General features: G+C 36.9%; 1 protein-coding gene across 1 annotated transcript in view; it reads right to left on the reverse strand.

Annotated features, from left to right (window-relative positions):
- Positions 1 to 21,400, reverse strand: part of GABRB1 (gamma-aminobutyric acid type A receptor subunit beta1) — a 318,721-nt gene that overhangs the window by 196,493 nt on the left and 100,828 nt on the right. The window contains exon 4 of the mRNA XM_024573757.4: positions 5,441 to 5,661. Coding sequence (XP_024429525.1) covers positions 5,441 to 5,661 — 221 coding nt within the window. The remainder of the gene's footprint in view (positions 1 to 5,440; positions 5,662 to 21,400) is intronic.

The following is a 21,400-nucleotide window of genomic DNA, read 5'->3' on the forward strand; positions in this document are numbered from 1 at the left end:
GGCTTGTTTTACAGTTTAACTTTAGAACCATGCAAATGTTTAAATAATTATGAAATTAAGTTAAATTAAATTTAAAATCCAAACCAAAAGAAAAAATGAGTGAAGTAGTAGCTTAACCATGTAGTAAGGAAATATTCCTAAGCTGAAACTTAAAGTATAGCTTAAGACATAGTAATTCTAATCAATGTCCATAATGAGGTATGTCCTAAAGACAAAAAGCACTGCAAGGAAATCTTAACCTCTTTTCAGTAATCACACAATTAGTAACAATAACGTTGGTATTATTTTTAAAAGCTACTATCAATATTATATATACTGATATACACATATATACTTACTTACTAGAATAAAGTAAATAAACATGTTAACACATTAAGAATCAACATTTTCAATGGAAAAGAAACAAAATATTAAGTCAAAGAAGTTGAATAAAAGACCTATCATTCTAAACTTGAGATAGAAACATCGGTATGAACTCATGATGTATTTTCTTCACTTCCGGAACAAAGAATGTACAAGTTGGTACACCGGAAGACAAGGAAGCTGTCAACGACCACTGATGTCATGTTTAAAGAACTCAGGAGCCAATTTAAAGGGGCTGCCACTGGCCAAGGATAAGACAAAATGAGCACCAACGGAAACAATAGCTACAGTGGATGGAAACAGGCATACTTGTTACAGCATGTGACTTCACAATGGTAAACAAACAAACAAACAACAAAATGCCAAACCGCAGGGGGCACATTTGGGGGCTTCTGGGGAAACAACGTTTTATTTTGAAACCAGCTACATAAGGGGGCCAATCAAACATTGATCTACCTTCACTGTACCGACTTTATCTCAGCATTACTGTATAGTTGATGAGGAAGAGCTCTTTCGAGAATAATTTGGTTAATAAATAAAGAAGGAATAATAGAATATCATTTTGCAAACTCTAAAGAGATTTAGGCAAAGATGATCAGTGGCTGCTAAAATTGTTACTGCTACGGCTGAATGGTATCCCTCTAAATTCATGTATTGAAATCTTAACCTCCAGTACCTTAGAATGTGTCCTGATTTGTTATATTTAGACATATGGTCTTTACAGTTGTAATCAAGTTCAAATGAGACCATTAGTGTAGGCCCATATCTGATGTGACTGGTGTCTTCATCGAAAGGGAACACAGAGATACACAGAGAAGGAGGGAGATGGGAAGTGACATCAGGAGAAGTTAAATACATGCCAAGGAGACAGGTCTGAAACAGCTCTGTCCTTCACAGCCTTCCAAAGGGACCAACAGTGCAGACTTCAGAACTGAGACAATAAACTTTTGTTGTTCACAGCACCCATTTTGCGATACTTTGTTACAGCAGCGCTAGCAAACTACTACAATTCCATGTAAATTAATGGGATGATTATAGCAGACATATCAGGTTGTCAATGCCTAAATCTGCTCATCAATTTTCAGATCACAAAAAAGACATAGCCAAGCATTTGTGTTTCTTGACAGAAGTACATAATATGTATCTATAGCTTACATAGTAGTCTTGCCAAAACATGACGTAATAACTGCTATAAATCTGAGCAAGCCTCAAATAGGGGAAACAGAAGAACGCCTTTGCAATGAAAAGATGTAATCATAAAAAATAACACAATTAAAAAAATTACCAGGTGAAATGAAGGGAATAGAAAACATTTAGAGTAAAAAAGATTTTAGGTAATTCATCAGACAATTATAACGTGTATATCAGTTTGGACCTGCTTTTAAAAAGCAATAAATTATGAGAAAGGTAAAGTTACTTTAAATCTGCTAGTATTGGTTATTTGTAAAAGTAGCATAATAATAGTACATAGTTCATAGTGTTGTGTTAATGATTAAATATGTAGGTTGAGCATTTAGCATAGTGACTGATGCATTATGTCATTTCAATTATTACATACTAGGGTGTTGGTTAAATTCCATGATACAATTGCAATCAGTATTAGTTAAAATGATGTCATATGTCTGTCTTACTCTGCATATGCTTACGGTGTATGCACGCAAGTCCACATACATACTCTGTAACACACTTACCGACTGTCAGTGTGAGCCAGTATTTGGCTGAAGGGTTTTCACTATGAATTTCACTTCTCATTCTCATGGACCCTCAAAACCATCCAGCCCTGAGCTTTCTTTGGATGGGAGATGCAGGAAAGAAGCATTATGAAACTTTGAAAGGAAAACCAAAGCAAGGGTTAGGAGGGAACTGCAAAAGAAAGGGCAGTTTAGGGAGGTTAAATTTGCCACTAGATGTCTTCCAGAATTAAGTCATCCCATGCCTGCCATTTTCAGGGAAAGGTAAAAGAATGTTTCAGCACCCGCAAGGCTAGGCCTTGGAGAGAATCAGTGTGTGCAGCCAGCTGGAGCATGTTTGGGCAAGAGGCAGAATACATCTAGTCATTTATTGTGATGATTGCTCTTTGGTTAAAAACCATCGCTTGGATACAGGAAATGTTGTAGCTTACAACTATCTTGGGTCAGGTGACCATGTCCTACAAATTTTCATTTCAACTTTTCAAACATTTATTTGGTTTGAGAGAGGGGATACAAAAGCTAAGGGAATATAATTTACATTTTCAACAAATATACAATGTTTTTTGCATCACAGAAAAATAACTCTAAGACACAGAAAAAATATCCTGAGAGTTACAAACAAATCTCCTGGGCCTTTAAGAGATTAAAATGAAGTAAGGTATCAAATGAGAGAGGGTTTTTATCTGGTCAGAAAGGTTGTAAAAATCCTCATGGAGCAAAAGGAATTTGTGAAAGGATTTAAAAAATAGTAAGACAGGAGAAAGTAGTGAAGCGGGGGAAAGTCTTTGGGAATAGAGAAGGGAAGGCATTTCAGCAGGAACATGCTGTTGCTAGATAAAATACACCATGCTCAATGAAATTTGAATTTCAATAAACAGCAAGTAGTTCTTTTAGTATAGATATGATACATGCAATATTCGGGACATACTTAAATTTGAAATGTCCTGGAGATCTTTAAACGAATAGTAAGTGGTTTTCAAAAGTTTAGATTTTGTAGAAGAAGGTAATGGGCCACAATGTGGGAAAGACATTTTGGTTATTTATACAAGTTCTTAGATTCCACACAGAAGACTGAAACATACTTTTTATGGGGACTGTGAAGAATTATTTTTTGTGTGGGAGTAATATGATCTGACATGCACTGTAGAATGAATAAGATATCAGTGATGAAAAGGGGAAAAACTGAGACAGGAAATTGGCTAGGAAGTGACATATAGTGAAATTATAAATTTATTTAGGTGATGAGAATGGTTTGGAAATAAAGGTGGTTGAGATACAGTAGAAGCAATAGATTGGACAAGGGACCAAAGAGACATAAAGTCAAAGATGCTGCATTGATGCCTATTGTCAGGGATGATGATGATTTGTTAGCAGCTAGGAAAGGCACTGGGCTTGGTTTTAGGAAAAACGGATAATACGAAATGGGGATCATGTCAGGAGGAACTGGCAGGGCATCCAGATACAGATTCTCAGTAAGCAATTACAAATATTCTTTTGTACTCAATGATTTTGGTATTTTAGATATTTCAGCTGTTAAATTCAACAAGTTGGCCACAATTAGAAGCAAAAGACAAACCATTGATTGAATAGCAAAAAGACAGAAGAATGAGAATAATGAAACAATTGTGTTGGATCTTGGAAATCTTGCAGTCAAGGTCAATCATCACTCTTAAATTATTCAGAGAAGTCAAGAGTATAGATTGAAATTCAGCAATCATGTTGGTAATTTTTGAAAGCGCTGTTTTAGGAGGGGAGTGTGGATGAGAGCTGCTCTGGTTTTGGAGATTGAGGAGTGAGTGGGTGGTGAAGTAGAAGAAACCAAAGGGCTGGTGCACAAAGAGAAATTGAAGGGGAGGAGCCAATAGAGAGGGAAGACTGAAGAATTTAATAAAAGAGGGAGCAAAGTCTGAAAAGCGAGAGCATCAATGATATTAAAATAACCAACCTCTAGGTTAACTTCAGAAGTTTTATCACGTATATTTTTTCCACTTGCATAATGTTTGGGGTATGGATGAATGTACAGACATTAATTATAAGACTTTGGTCCTTCACTAGAGTTTTACCTTGGAGTTATTGGTGTAAGAAGGGATTTTTAAGAGGTTGATGAAGACTCTGAAATAGGAAATTGGGGGGCAGTTTGGGTTTGTGGATATATGCTTTTGCTAGCTTCTCAGAGGATTCACAAAAGGTGGAAAAAAGTTAAAGACCTACTATTTTACATATCCTACAATAATATGTCACAATTCAGATATTTCATAAAATTGGAAGCTAACTTGAATTTTAGCCTAAAATTATAACCTAAAAAACCCTTAACTGTATTAGGGTTAATAATAGACCTCTGTAAGTCTATCATACCTCTTTAATACTTCATTCTTAAAAATATAAAGAGGTAGAACAAAACTCACTCTGGTGCAAAATATTGCTGATATAAATTAAAGATAATCTGACTAAATGTTGATATGTTCTTGGATTTGAAGACTTTATAATTTTAAGACGTCAGTTCTCCCCAAACTGACCTATAGATTCAATGCAACCTCCATTATAATCCCAGCAGTCTTTTCAGTAGGGAAAGGCAAAGGACCTAGAATATCCAAAGCAATCTTAAATAGTAAGTAAAAAAGTTGGGGGACTTGACTTCATGACTGAACATACAGTTATGGCAATTAAAATATTTTGATACTGTCTAAGAATGGACAAATAAAACAATGGAAGAGAATAGAGCCTATAAATACACTCCTACTTATTCAATCAAAGGCACCAAAACATTCCCATGGGAAAAGAAAAGTTCTTTCCATAGTGATGCTGGAATAACTGCATAGCCACATAGAAAAACGGAACCTCAACTCCTACCTCATGGGAAACAAAAAAGTCAATTCAATATGAATCATATACCTAAATATAGAAGCTAAAACAGAGACTTAAGAGAATAAAAACACTATAAATCTTTCCAAAGTCACCACAATTTTTGTCCTACTTCTTTAATATATTGTTTTCCCATTCCTCTTCATAATTAAGTAGGCACACTGAATACCTAGAACCCATTTCACTTCAGTACGGGTGACTCTGAGATAATGAAGCAATTGGTTCAAAATATATATAACTTATACAGTAACCTAGATGTGAAATCTGTCTGGCAATGACATTTTCTTGTTCCTGTTTATTATTTAAAGTTCAGAGTAAATAATTCACTTACCTTTGATGGACAAACTTGCCTACATTTAGCTCAAGTGGTTCCAAAAGAAATTTTATGGTCTTTAATAGAATTCCACTATACAGATAAAAGCTTCTGTATATTCTCTTCCTTGCTTCTCCCCTCTGCCCATTTCCAAAAGAAAAAACATAAAACCTGACAACAACAGTAAAACACACAACACCAAGCCACTTACCGGAGCCCGTAGAGAACTGTCCCATCAGGATGCAGCCGGATCATCCGGTTTTTCACCGTTACCCCATGCACGAATGATTTCTTGTCATTCAGAAAGTAGGTATCGGGCACCCAGAGTTGGTCAGCTACTCGGTTGTCTAGTGTGAGGTTCAGTGGGATTCCAGAATATGAAAGCCTTTTGTCTTTCCAAGACTGCTGGAAATACATGGTGAGTGTATAATCCTGTGAAATAAAGGAAACCAAAAAATAGAATTTCACTATCATCACCATCACCATTGTCATCATCATCACCATCATCATCATCAGACACCTTCTGTTAAGATACGTAGCTATGCTAGCTTGTGGTATTGTCGATGACCAGAGACACAGTCTTGCTGTCTCCTAAGAGGTTACTTTTGAATATGTTAAAATTTGCACCTGTAAGTATAAGGCAATCAGTAAGTTACAAGTACTAGAGCAATAATTAAATTCATGCACAACCTTTTCCATCAATATAGGGCAAAGATATTTAATGGAATTTTAATGTTTGAAGTTAAGGTGATGATGTCAACAAAAGGTCATAAAGGAAAATTATACCCAGAAATCCATGTTTACAAAAATAGACCTCTGGATTTTATGTTTACAGTACTCCATATTCTGGAGGAGAATGCTTGCTAAATAATAACTAAAATGTATGCATTTAAAAGGAGAGGGTGTTTGCAAATTCTGAATGCCTTTTGAGTAAATACTGATTTTTGTCTTATAAATGTTATCAGTACCATTATTTGACTCTTTCTAGAAAATGTCAACTTGTCTAACAGTCCTAAAAGGTGGTTTATAAAGCACATTTGGATGGAGATGTTTATTTGCCCTGAGAACAACTCCAGGGGTGGACCTGCTCCTCCGTTCTCTTATCCTCATTCCTCTTCGTTTCAGGAATTTGTTTGAGGTCAGAGTTGGGTTTGCACTTGAGTTTGGTTCCTCACCTCCTGTAAAAGTTACACTAAGATGTCCCCTTGCACTTTTCTTTCTTCCCAGGTTTCCCCTGGCCGTGAGAGACAGAAAAATGTGAGCGGAATAAATGGATCCAACTTATAGGAGAGGAATGATTATCTTCAATCTTTAGTGGGTATCAGTTTTTAAAGAAATCTGTTGATACAAAGGGTAGTTTTCCATTAAAAAACTCAATGGTAGCAATGAAATCATAAAGTCTTTAAGATGTAGGTCCCAATATAATAAAAAGAGAAGGTGCATTTTTTCTTTTAAATGGCAGTTATGTGTTAATAGTGACTCTAAGAATAGTAGCAGTTAAGAAAACACCACATAACTCTGATACAATGTGTTGTTCATAGTGGTGTGTACCCCACATGCACTAGTTGAGAATCACTGACTCACGACATGCCTTACATGTGGGCAAACTGTGCTTCAGCTAGATCCCTACATGGATATCTATGTATTTCTGAAAAATCCTAAAAGGTAACACAAGACTTATTCTGGATAATGAGTTCCAGTGTCCTTCAACCATTATGTTTAAGAATGCTTATACTGTTTAGTCAGAAACCGTCTTGCAAAAATTCAAAGCTATTCTTTCTTGTTCGACAAGGATACTTGCTATTTGCTATTAATCATGCAATATTCTTTTTAAAGGTCTGAAACCTCCTTCAACCTTACCTTTAATTACAAAAAAAAATGGAACCCACAGTTTTATACACAATTCTCTTTTCAATTGCTACCATTCTTATTTGTATCCTCTTCAAGTGCTTAACATCGTGCCTTTTCAGAAGGAAATGAATTAGAAAAATTCTAGACCTTGGATTCCAAAATACCTTGACTCTAAGATTTACCACACATAGAGCTGTGTAACCATGAATGACTAACTTGTATCACAAGTGCCTCATTTAAAAAATAAAAATAATAGCGTTTTGCTGGCTTATTGTGAGCATTACTAGGGAAAATTACAATGGTACTTAGAACCAGTAATATGATGAACAAACATGTCATCTTCACAAGTGATCATTGTTCTTTAAAGATTTAGACCATACTTACAAATTACTTGGAATGTACAGATTTATTTTCATAAGCATTTCTATTTTTAAAGAGTTGTTTAAGAAAGAACTGGTATGCAGAAGGACCCCTTTGACCACGAAAACAAGCAATTGTCTGTGGTCAGTTGTAAGTTTTGGTGCTGGGATCTTGTTTGTAATTCAGTTGGTGTAAGAAAATTAATAAGTAGCCAAAGACATGCTATTGTAAATTTTGCCAAGGCGATCAGCACAGTCAGCCATGGAACATGTTTCCATACTTAGAGCTTCCAGTGTCTCTAGTGCTACAAAGTGTTTTCTCACAATGAGACCACAAAGTAAAACTCTTACTTTACCTTCTCTGCAATACCATTTTAATGTGTAATGGGCAAATACTCATTACTGTAAAGTTACAGGACTATAATGACAAAATAAAACTCTAATCATGTACTCTGTAATTAAAGTATGAGTTTATGGTAAGTAAACAATGGAGAGTGAAAAGGGAGGACAATGCAAGCATGAGTCACCTCTGTGGAGAGTTAAGTGTGTGTGGGGGGCTCCTGTGCAGGGGGTGTAGATTTTTTCCTTCTCTTTCTGGAAACTTTTGTTTTCTGTGGAGAGAGAACTATATACATGCAGTAAGACCTTTGTTCTACAGAACTCGCTCTGTTTTCAATAAATATTGACTAAAAGTCACATCATGGTTCTAAATTAAACCAATAACTCACCCGATTTCCAATAAGAAGTAATTTAGTGAAAATTTATGTATGCTCATATGTTGCATTTGAAGTGTGAGATGAGAGGTAAGTACCCCACAGAACTCTTCTTATGCATGTCTAGGGTTATTATTCTCACCTAGGACCTGACCTGATTTCATGACAAATGGAGATATAGACATATGTGATTCATAACCTTAATAAAAACTTTTGAAGTTAATGATAATTGTGGTGATAATGATGAACATTATGGAAAGACCTGAAACATAGAACTCTTTCCTCTTGGTACTGTCTACATTATACCACACGCATGATAATAATCCCTTTCTCCTTGAGAGTGCTCTGTGCTCTCACACCTGCTCTCACACCTGCTCTCACACCTGCCCTCACACCTGCCCTCACAATTATTCTCAGAGCCTTGTGAGATGGGCAAAGCCTCTATAACAGAATTTGTGATTTACATGTCTGAGAGACAACTTGCTGTACCTTAAATAGATTATTCTTTCTCTTTAAACCTTAATATAAATATGGGCAGTGACATTTGAATATAATAACACCTATGACATCATTTTGGTGTATCCTATTTTTAGATAGAAATGAAAGGCTTAAAAGTGCTGTATTTTTCTCCTTTCATACAACAGATTTTCAATTAATTCTTCATTAGTCCAAAGTGCTAGCACTCCAGGAAGAATAAATAATTTTTCAGAAAGAAATCAAAGACATTAATACTCCAGCCAAAAACACTGAAATCATTTTTCTTCCAGGTGTGTTTCCAAGCATCCAACCAGCTTTCTCAAGTGTGCAAGCTACTCCTTGAGAGGAAGTGTTACATATTTAGAGACTAGGGGCCTTAGGGGATTCTTTGACACCGAGGCAAATGAATGGGATTAATGGGTGTGAGGTTGCTAATGAAATTGGTCAGGCTAATTCAGGCATGAGAAAATTTAATTCATTGAGGAAAAGCAAGATAGATGATAGCAAATTGGAGTGCTCAACTGAGCTCCAAAAAGACATACTTTTAAAATCTAAAAATGTTTAAAGAAAGAAGAAAATATATATAATAAAAAAAAGTGAGTCCTTCGAAGAGTAAAGATAACATCTATTTTACATAGTAGTTTTAAACACGGGGCAATCTTTGCCCCCAAGTGGACATTCAGCAATGTCTGGAGACAGTTTGGTGGTTGCAGTGGGGAGTTACGCTGTGTGTTCCACTAGCATCTGTGAGAGGAGGCCAGGATGCCCCCCCACAATGCACTGCATGGTACAACCCCCACAGCACAGAATTATTGGGTTCAAAATGTCAATAATGTCAAGGTTAAGAAACCCTGTAGTAGATAAAAATATTTTTCTTTTTAGTATCAGTAAAAATTTTCAAAATATTTTATCATTTTTCATCATAAAAAGTATGTATATTAATATCTCTAACCCAACATTTTAATATATTCCCCAAACCTTTGTGAATGGGGATTAGATCATTTATAATTTGCATCTTTACCATAAAAAATCATTTGATAAAAAATCCATTAATTTTAGCATCAGAGTAGGGATAAAGAGTTGTGTGTTTTAGGCAAATGTACTGAGGTGTGTTTTACCAGAATGAGCTCCAAGAAGACTTTATATCAGTTGGAAAAGTGAGAGTCCCTCGTTAGCTGCCTCCACAGTCAGCACATTTCAGACTAATTTGTTCGTGAAGAGAAGAAATATTGTGTTAACAACTTGTAATATTGCATCCACTCAAAAGGATCATATGAGCAATCCCTCTTTTTTAAATTTTCTTGAAAAAAAAGTCTATACACATATAAAAGAACTAGGGCTTTTGCACACATTTGTATTTTATTTTTTCATCCATTTGAATATACATTATTAGGGGTACCAAATATAAATCCCTCTTTCCTGAGGTATATTTATGCCAGCTTCCTTGACCTTGAGATCTGCCGTTTGCAAAGCCAAGGCTGCTTTTCCCAAAGGCTGAATGTAGTAAAGCGGTGCATCGTGTCCTACCACTTCTACAATCACTTCCGGGATGGAAACTGCCCTGCCTATAGCCCCTGCTGACTGACGAAGGCCACGTTCTACACCACATAATGCTGCCCTATCCCTCTTTGAGAATGGAGAGTAGATGTCTGATTTATGAGCATCTGATTCACAGGCAGGTAACAAACTTATACCTGGCTCAAAACAAGCAAACAAACAAACAAACCCATAAGGTGGACCCATCAGAGTCCTCTCCCAGAAATTTTCTATTGGATAAAGGATCTGAGACAAGAGATGTAAGACCAAGTACAAAGATCATGATATTTACTAGGGCTGCACTGCTACTGTGAGGTTATGAAAAAAAGAAGAAGCCAGTCTGTAGAGGAAGAAAGGAAAAAAATAAAGGTGCAGAAAATAGCCATATGAGGAAGAGTCTAGCATGTTATAGAATGAACAACCAAGTCCCTGAAGCCTTTCTATTTCCTATTTCTATTTCTTGTGAGGTTTGGACATGTCCAATACTTTACCCTCTTATGAGCTCTCTTGTCTCATTATGACAAACCCCACTTTCCTTGTGCTAAGTTGATTCCATCTTTATTTCCTCTAATCAGAACGAGCCATATTAATGGTGCTGCTCAACATCCATAACAGAATCTCATTAAGCAATAATTACACATGTTAAGGAAACCCAGGAAAAGCAATCATCTTGCCCATCTTCTGATTTAAAAAAAAGAGGTGTTATGAGAAATCTGAGATCCAGAGATATTAAATAACTGATTACAAAAGGCTTGGGAAGACATGTTGGTTTTGTTAACCAAGAGAGCAAGGAGACAGAAGGAAAACATTTACTCCTGTTGAGACAATTCCCTATCAAACACAATGACGATTACCAAGAAAAGTAACCTGAAGACTAAACGAATGTGTTGGCAACAAGTAATACCTCCTGCAAGGACAGGAAAAAAATCCACACAAGTTGGATCTCATGAAAACAAGAATAGTAAAGAACAGCCTGACAAATAAAGCAATATAAGTTGTAACTGAAATGAACCACACAACACCTGTTTCTAATGGAATCTCTAGTTTAAAATAATATTTTGCATATCACTGTCACCATTGTTGGGAACTGCCCTGCCTGGTTTCAGAAGCTGTAACCCCCCATGGATAAGGTTGAGTCAAAGACCTTGGGACCCTACACCACTAAGGAGACAAAGCTTATCTCCCTGGCAGGGGCACCACCCCTGCCCACTTTACTTTACCCTGCTTGGCCCTGAGCCTGACCAGTTAGCCAATGATGGGTAAGTTTCCTCAAGGGAGGAGTGACCTAAGATAGGCATGGTCACCAAGAGGCCCACAGGGAAGGACTTGGGGGGCTATAGAAAAAGGGGGTGATGGACCTTTGCCCCTTAGCTTTGACATAGCCTGAGTCCTCATTCTGTCTGCAAGAAGTCTCCTAATCTCTTGGCTGCCTTACTTCCCCTGCCTGACTTAAGCCTGAAACAATGACAGAGGGAGGTGCAGTCCTGTGCTGGAAAGGGCAGGTTCCCTGGGGCAATAAGGTCTAAGAAAGAATGCATAAAATCCTGTGAAACCTGCTTTGCTAAAACCCTCAATTTAAATGATAAGGGTCCAAGCCTGAAATGAGTTTGTTTCCCAAAGTCTTATAGCCCTTTAGCTAACTGATCCTGACTCAGAATAAGCCCTCAGAGTTCTTTGTTATCTATTGTTTGACCCTTACTGCCTGACAATGATTGATGAGCTTTACCTGTATTCCTGTGCAAATTGAACCCCATAAAAGCCCATTGAGGAAAAGGCTCCTGGCCCTTCTCCTTTGAGAGATCAGCCACCTTTCTTCCCCAAGCAGATCATGTCTTGGTAGACTTGTTCTCATCTGTGGCAGCCAGGGGTCCCTGCGGGCAGAGCTCCCCCCCACACCATTATGTACAGCTACAACAGAAATTCATCATTGTATCATTAGCTTTGTTGTTAATTTCTAAACTTTTTCTTAGCATCATCTAGTATTATGTTAACTGTTCATATTGTATATGTTGTGCTTACTCCTTAGCCATGTTTTGCTACATCTTTAAAACATGGGCATTCTTATTGTTGCCAAAGCCCATGTTCTTAGTTATTTTGGTTTTTTTCATCCACTGTAGCCTCGTGCTCTGCCTCAGAAGACCTAATCTTTTTTACCTCTGTCTCATCCTAAATAACTCCACTTGGTTCATCCATCTGTATAGTCAGATTTTTTTTTTATCAATCTCTTGTTGTGTTCCAAACAATTTTGTAATTAATCAACTTTGTTGGTGAACAAAAACATTGATAGTTATTGGTCTATGCAAAACGAGAATCACCTAAGGAAATCATGTGGGCCCATTGTAATAAATGAAACACACACAACATTGACATGACACCTGAATTGTGCACTTGTATTCTGAAGTAATGAACTTAAAAGAAAGTCTCACTAGATGAAGCTGACACTGTACTATATGTAAAAATTTCAGCATTTGTAATTTTGTATCTACTTTAGAAGTTGTAAAGATTCACTGTCTTTAAAAATATAAAAGCATTTTTCTATACAGTGAATCCAATTTCTTAAAATAGTATGATAAAATTTTTATTTCATTCAGTAGGAGTTTATGTGTCTTATATTCTAGAATCTAAATAATCAGATTCTCAAATAGATTTGCTTCCATGGTAAGATATATTGAAATGTTGGGCCTGAAGCAGGGATAGTTTCCTAGAAACATCTGAGAGATCTTAGGTTATTAGAATGACTAATTCATTTTGTCAATATTTAATGATTGTTTATTATACAGGGGTGAGCAAAAGTAGGTTTACAGCTATAAGTGTGTAAAACACAAGTTTATTCTTGTATTATTATTTATTGTATTATATATCAGTATTAATCTACTCTTTGCCCACTCCTGTGTTGAAAGGATTGCATTATATCAGATGCTGAGGGGAAAAAGTTGAGTAATGCATTTCCTCTATCTATCTCAAGCAACTCATAGGCCAGTGGGTGAGACTCAACCCTGCTTGTTTCCCAGCAGTACCACTGTCCTCTTAGTTCTTCCGTCACCTGTGTAACCAGATCCCTGCATGAAAGTCCCTCCAATTCACATACAGAAATCAGAGTGGTTCCACTTTTCTTTATTGGCAGCTGCCTACTCAAGGAGACAAGACTACTGAGTAGGAGAATATCAGTTTAGCAAGCTCTGGCATCAACCTACATAACAGATAACTGAGCCAGAGTTGACTTAACACAGCACTGAAGGAGAGGTGAAGAGGGAAAAATGTGTGACAAACACAGGGCAGGATTTGGTGACCTTTTGATGGGGAGGTTAGAAGGGAGCATCCAGGATGACCACCTGGTTTCTGACCTAAGTGAGTAGATAGATAACAGCAAGAATTAAAAACTTGGAGCTGAGGATGACTAATGTATTTGGACTGGTCTGTGTTGTGGATGTCTGTGGCATTTGCACATAGAGGTGCCAAGTAAGTCCTTATGGGCTGAACAGGCCTCAGGGAGAACACAGCTATGTGAGTCACAGTGATAGATGAAGCCCTGGAAATGGAATAGCTCACCATGGAGACAGTGCGAGGTGAGAAGGGGACAGAACCCCTGGGAAATTTGATTCTAAGATTAGTCATTCAATCTTTTGAGTTTCCGCAACACTCCTCTACTTTGATTGTAGTGCTTATTTTGTAATCGTTTCTCAGTCCTACTAGATTTTGAGCTCCGTAAGGGCAAAAATTTATATTTTTAGGCCCTAGCATAGCGCACAGTAGATAGCAGGTGCTCGAAGATGTTAGCTGAGTGTGAATTATGTAGTGTTGCCTGTTTGGGGGCACTTGATGTCAGCAGTAAGCATGTTAGTGGAAACTTTCTTAAATTCCCCCAAATTGGACACCTTTCGATAACATATATAGGGACTTTCAGTGAGCTAATATAATTAATAATCCAAAATTTCCATTCTATAACCACTCTGGATTAATGAGTCTATAATTCCCACTAATATAGGAAATTGATAAATTTCTAGGAGATGGTAAAAACACATGTCATTAAAAGCAAACTTACTTTTTACAAATGGCCTTGGCTAGTGTGGCTCAGTGGATTGAGTGCTGGCCTGTGAACCTAAGGGTTGCCGGTCCAATTCCCAGTCAGGGCACATGCCTGGGTTGTGGGTCAGGTCCCCAGTAGGGGGCGTATGAGAGGCAACCACACGTTGATGTTTCTCTCCCTCTCTTTCTCCCTCCCTTCCCCTCTGTCTAAAAATAAATAAATAAAACCTTTAAAAAAAAGCAAACTTACTTTTTACAAATGAATTAATAGTGACTTTTGACAAAGAGTTAATAGACATTTTGAATTATATCAAATGAAATTACATTGATAGTTCCAACACTTTGGAAGTATAAGCCTATTTATACTAAAGCTTTAAAAATGGGTGTCTATTCAGTGAAACTTTCAAGCTCACTTGCAAGTTAGTCAATATTTAAAATTATCAATAAATTGTTAGATTGATGATGGATTCATCAGGAGGATAATTCATAAACTTCACTGACATTTAAATAATATAATTAAACAACATTTTAAACAATAAGACACACTAGATTTTTCAAAGTTTCTTAGCTCTAGAGGTACAGAAAAAGTCAGTATTTCCATTTTCCCCAAAATCTAAATAAACGCAAAAATAGAGCCAGCTGCTTGGAGGATCTAGTGAAATGTACAGAATGTGTTGGTTTAGTCTGACCATCCTGACCTGACTATGAATACGTGACTAGAATTGTAACCAGCATGTGGTATGCATGGAAACTTGAGAATGACGAGCTATCACGTGAGCTAAGTGGGATACTATGAGAATTAGAAATAAACCAAGATTCTATCAATACACACACACACACACACACACACTACTTAAAAGAGATTAAAAAAATTGTCATCATTTTCTAGCCCAGGAAGGTGATTTTCCTCTTGTGATTGGTGATCTTACAATGTGTATAGAGTTTCAAATGGAGCAATAAATAGCAGAGATTTTTAAGTCTGGAACTGTTTTGTTGGAGGTGAATGAGGTCTTAGGAATTCTTAACTTAAAATTAATAGGGTAGAAAAGGAGAGGTTGTTAGTGGATGCAGTGATATCTCTCTCAGTAATCAAATATTTCTTCTATGTTTTAGAGCTTTTAAATACCTTCCCAGGAAAAAATCCTTAGGTCAGTCCCGGGAATCTTATTCTCAGACTTGCTAAGGGAAAGACGAACTTCCATCACATTATCATTCTAAAGAGACTGTGGGTAATGATCTCTTGGAGTCCCCAAGAAACTCTCAGAATAGAATGAGTAGTAAATTATGCCGCCCAAATGTCAACTTTATCCTGTGCACTTATGAAAATTTTGGTGGCTACAATACATTTCTATATACTTAAGAAGTAAGTACTCTGTATATGCTACTTATTTTTATTATGAGCATTTGTTACCTTTTTCCACAGTTATTCATTTATTCATCTGTTTATTTGGTTATTGCTTTCCAACCTCTTATTCTTCATCCTATTTTCATTCACTAGACAATTAGTAATTTGGTAGCAACAGTTTGTATGTTTGCTCACACTCATACAATTATCTAGGAGTATATAAACATATAGATGGAAATTTGTCATTGTTTTAAAAAATAGCATTATATTCAGTTCTGTGAATTTTTCTTCCCTTAATTGCACAGCACAGCAATTCCTCCAATTCAAAAGGTAGAGAGTTATAGTTCATTCCATTTTATGACTACAATGGTACTATATATATATAATGTGGATATTAATCATAATTTCTTTATGTTCATTGAAATTTGTTTAAAAAATTTTTGTAACTATAAGTAATGCTACAATAAATCTGTCTTTCAATAGATAGGTTACAAACACTGGTGTGTATTACATCATTACATATGATGCTATGCTGTGGAACTTAATATGATAACTTGCTAAAGTAAATAAAAATAAAACCATAGGCTACTCCTTCGCTACATTATTTTCTAAATATTGAACTAAATTCAAACTTAGAGAAAGTGTGAAGATTAAAGTTAGGTTTACAGAACCAGAGAACCACGTAAATATCCATATCGACTATCTCTAGGGGCTCAAACTCATTGGGCATCTGCTCAGACTTCTGTTGGTCGTTGATTGGATCTGGCTAAAAAGTGACTTGGCAGACTTTGCTGGAGAGAAGGATCTTGGCAATGTTATGCCGTGTGATGCGAGAGAAAGAGGAAAAAAACAAACTCTAGGAATTTCTTTGACAGTGTAAAAATTGTTTATAAATTCTAAAGCTAATAATGCTGGTAAACTTAATTTCCCTCTTATATAGCTTCACAGCATCCTTGGCCCTATACTACACATGCATATCTATGTGGATGCAGACTGGACCCAACTAGGAATAAAACCTCCATGCTAACACCCTGCTAAAACAAACTGAGCTATCAACTAGGTCGTTGGCTAAAACAGAGAGCTGGAATCTAGTTCAAAGTTCATTATTCATTAATTCTGTGATCTTGGAGCAAATCTGACAACTACTTTGAAAATCAGTCTCCATATGTGTGTGACAGGCAGGAAAACGATCCACAAGTCTGCTGAAATGATGAATTAAAGTAATGTATTAATAGTTAAAAAAACTGTTAAGTTATACTTGAATAAATAAGGAACATAAAGTAGCTTAATGCAGTGTTAAAGAGCAATGCGGTGCATAACATATATTTTTATTTTCTTTAGCAAAGTTATCAAGTTTAATAAGAGCTGCCTATTATTGAACATTAAGTGATATGACCAGTACTTTATTAGGTATTTTCTATATATTATTTAAACCTTACAACAACTCTATGAAGGTGAAATTAATACCCCTTTTTACAGAGGAGACCCTGAGGTTTAGGGACGCCCAAAGCAACCCTGCCAGGAAATGTCAGAGCTGTGTTTTGAACCCAACTCCGTCTCACTTTAAATTCCTCATTCTTTCTGCTGTGTCACATAACACACAATGGTTTAAGCATGTATTATACGCACAAAAGGTTTTCATCCTAGGACATGGCCTTTTTCTCTTGCTTAATACTGACATCTGCCTTGCTTTTCTATGGATGCCAATTAATCATTAACATTCAGTTCTAATGGAGACTTTTCAGTACCCTCTGCTGTTTTATCCACGAACTCCCCTTCATTGGCTGGTAATAGCAATGAAGGCCATGGCCATGCTCTTAGCTATGTGCCACAGCAACTCCATGGGATGCCAAATACAATCCACTGTTCATCACTACCCTGGACAATTTTTCAGATGTTAGCTGAGGGAAATACAACAGTTTTTGTTTCATAATAACCCTTGAGGAGTACAGAAAGGAAAATAATTTTCTGTTGGTAGAATGGCTTTCACAGTCAAAATATTTTACCATGTCCAAGGAAAAGCCTCTTTAATCATTAGTTGTGGTAGCAACCATATTTCCTTTGCTAGAAATTATTTCTAAGTGACAGTAAGATGAAAAGCAAACCAGGCATGTGCCTACCGGTTAAGAATCTCTTAACACTCTAGGAGAAGTGGGCGGGCATGAACTGGCTGAGGGTAGGGGCTACGATAACCCCCTTCCATGCTTCTAACACTGAGACGATGGGATGCTGGGAGAAGGAACTATCCATGGTCCAAAACAGAATCATGACCACAGACCTTTAAATCACCTTCTCCATTTCCACTCCCATTCTCAGTGAATGATGCAATCGTCTACCCTGTTGATTCATTCAGAAGCTAGGAATCTTTTTGACTCTTTTCTCCTCATTACTTATCACATTAAATTAATCAATAAAACCTGGCATTAACTATTTCATAAAAATATCTCTTAATTCTGTTTACAGTTGTTGTAATCTAGTTTGGCCTTTATCATTTTTCACCTGGTTTCCTTCAATAGGCTCCTAACTAGCCTTCTGCTTTCAGTCTTATTCTTCCCCAGTTCATTTTTTTTGTGTGGCAGGTAAAGTGGTATTTCAATTTTTTAAATTGCATTATGATTATTTTGCTGCCAAGGTTCAACTTTCAATGGCTCCTCAATGTTATGAGGATAAAAATATGAATTCCCTAAAGGCACACAATGTGCTTTCTCTGTTCCTGTGTCTACAGCTGCACTTCTTATCTGATTCCATTCTTACTCTGTCATACAGCCACCCTGTCTCAGTTTCTCAAAATGAGAAACTGAGGTATTTTCTCTTGCTATGATGTCTTCTTGGACTAGAACAGTCATTTATCCTTTCTTGCCCCTTGGCCTGGTTAGTTCTACTGGTACAGACCTCAGGTTCAAAGCTGAGTTATAACTTTTTCCCTAGTCAGAAGTTAGAAAGTCTGGGTTAGTTCCCTCCTATGTTCCCACAGCACCTTCTCACCATAGCCTGTATCACTGTACAGGGATATTGGCTGGGTGTTCTTCTATTTCCTCCACTAGACTATGACCTCCATGAGGGTGTATCTATCTTGTGATTTTTCAGTGCTGAGAACAGGGCCTGCAGTCTAGTGGGTGCTCTAAAACTACTTGTTGAATGAGTCAACGAATGGACTAGAGTGTGGGGGAAATCGCCAGGCAGCCAGCCCATTTAAAAAACAATTTAATTTTTTTTTTATGAAATGTTAAAGGGAGTTACCTAAGAAAAAGAAGATCAACAGTAGGAACAGTAAAAATGACAGCAAACTCACAGTTATTAATGACCACACCTAAAATAATTTAAAATTTTAGTAGAGGTGAAACACACTATGAGTCTGAACAGGGGCAGAGGAGGAGGGGTTGTATGAAGAGAAAACAGAGATAGAACATTACAAGGAAAGAGAAGAATAGACTTAAATTGGTTGCTGTAGATATGGGTGATGCAGAAAGGAATGAAAGTGTTAGAAAAGTACCAAAACTTAGGGAAAAGTGGATGATTTGGTTTGGATAGTAGTTTGAAGTGCTTGAAGTCAACATATAAATACTGTAGCTGATGTAAGACAATGGAGAGATCAGGAGGACAGATTCATGAGTCCTCATCAACATTGTGGCTACTAGATTAAGTAAATTATCAAAGTTAATTTATAGATTGAAGCAAGATGAGGATTTAGGACAGAAGCTTAGTGCATATCAGTGTTTCTTTTTCCACTGGCTAAAGGACATTTCATCTGTATCATTCAAGGGATGGGATAGTGTTGAGGATGAATAGTATAAATATCAAAATTTATAGATAACCCCCCAAATGCATATTAACAAAATTCCGATCTTTAGCTGAGAAAACTGTTGTGTAAAGTGCAAGATGTAAATGGCAAGTAAGACTCACTTCTTAAACTATATTATTTCCTTTTAGTGGGCCCTATCCACCCACTAAGGGAGGTGGGTGGATGTTTCAAAGTTATGCATCAGCTACCAAAAAAATGGACAAGAAAAAAAGAAACTGCCTTGAATAATGTACAACCCAGACAGTCAAATTTCTAATTGAATTGTGGAGTCTCATTCTAACACATTTCTTTTAAACATATTTAAAAGGTATTAAGTTAGTCATACTCTTAGTTTTATATCATTTATTTTTTTTTCTAAATACATTGCCTTTAAAAAATTCATATGGTAAACTTGGTTTGCTAATGAGAATAACCTGAATATCTGGAGAAGGGGGTTTTAAACATATGGATGATCTTTGGCAAATCAAACTTCCAGACAGGGAGCCCATTTATCTGGTAAAATGAGCAGGATGGTTAGGTCAATGATTCTCCCACTGATGTACGTAATTGACTACTTGGGCTACTAAATATGATTCTGAGGGAAACAGTCCTAAAATCCATATTTTTGATAGATGCTTCCAAGGAGAGTGTTATGCTATTAATTTGCAGATCATAATTTGAGAAACAGTGACCTGAGTATTCCCTACGCATCCTTCAGATCCCTAAATGAGCAACGTCTATGCTTTCGTTAGTCCTATAAAGTCTGTTCCTGTTTCCCTTTATGGCATTTCCTATTTTATCATTTTCCTTTTGTACTCTCTTCCCACTGCAGCAAAAGGATTGTAGGCCTAAAAATGCCCTAGCGTCACCTATAAAAACACATTTTTATGAATACTAAATGAGGAAAAGAGGGAGATTGAGAAAGAGAGAGAGAGTTCTATTATCTTTACTGTCTGGTACTGTTTTCCTGTTCCTCCAACTGACTTCTGGCTGTGACTCTGAACTCATGTGACTCTGAAGCATATTGAGAATTAAATCCCCAAATCAGACGTGAGGAAAAATCAAGGGTCAGCAAGTAGAATTTCCACTAAAGTGATATCTTCAAGCATAATGCAGGATTTTATTTCTTAAGAGCATCTTGAGTCCCCTCCAATTTTCCAAACTTGGTCTGGGGTTATGTCCCCACCCTGAACGTGGGAGACACTGAGGGGCAGGAGGGGTCCTCTATCAAAACGTCATAGAGAGCTTCAGGGAAAAAAAGGCTATGCTACTGTATTTTCTCATCTGCTCAGAGCAATGTGTATTTTGGTACAGTGTTAAAAATCCTCCAGCAGTTTCTCTCATGTCACAAGTTTAAGGAGTCCTCTATGAATGAGTCAGCCTGGGAGTTGCCATGGTAACAGCTTTCAGTCCTTTGGAGTCAGTCCCCTTCTGATGTTGCCACTGAAATACCTTAGTTTCAGGAGGATTGAAATTCCCATTGCATTTAAATATTCATTATGTTACATATGCATTCCCTGATTTTGCAGTATTACCTGGTTAGAAATCATTTTTAGAGATCTTTAAGTAGACATGCTACATTATGCTCATTTCTTCCACAAGATGAAAGACAAGTCAATAAAAATCCCCTCTGTTCTCACATCATCATCTCTCTCTCTCTCAACCCACCCCTTTGTTGGGTGTAAGCGTGTGCATATATGGGTGTAATCGGTGTTCTTCATGTCTGAAATATTTAGATATGGACAGGCGCCATGAGCCCCAATTTTCAGTAGGGGGTGAAAAACACTTGCTGGCTCGCCACACGGCAACTGCACACGAATGCAAATGATGCCACAGTCCAGTGTGGAGTGACTATGGCAGCCTTTGTGTGGTTCCCTGATTTATCCTTCAGGGAAGATCCATTTGGCAGGATAAAATGTGTTGTAATAGCCATACCCCCAACAAGAGAGGGCCAGACTCCTAAACAAGATTGTCCATAGTCTTTTTGCCATACTTTTCCAATTTCATTTTCCCTTTAACTACCATATTTTTTGGACTATAAGATGCACTTTTCCCCCCCAAATTTGGGAGGAAAACAGGAGTG

The sequence above is a fragment of the Desmodus rotundus genome, chromosome 4 (genome assembly GCF_022682495.2).
Source record: "Desmodus rotundus isolate HL8 chromosome 4, HLdesRot8A.1, whole genome shotgun sequence".
Lineage (NCBI taxonomy): Eukaryota > Metazoa > Chordata > Mammalia > Chiroptera > Phyllostomidae > Desmodus > Desmodus rotundus.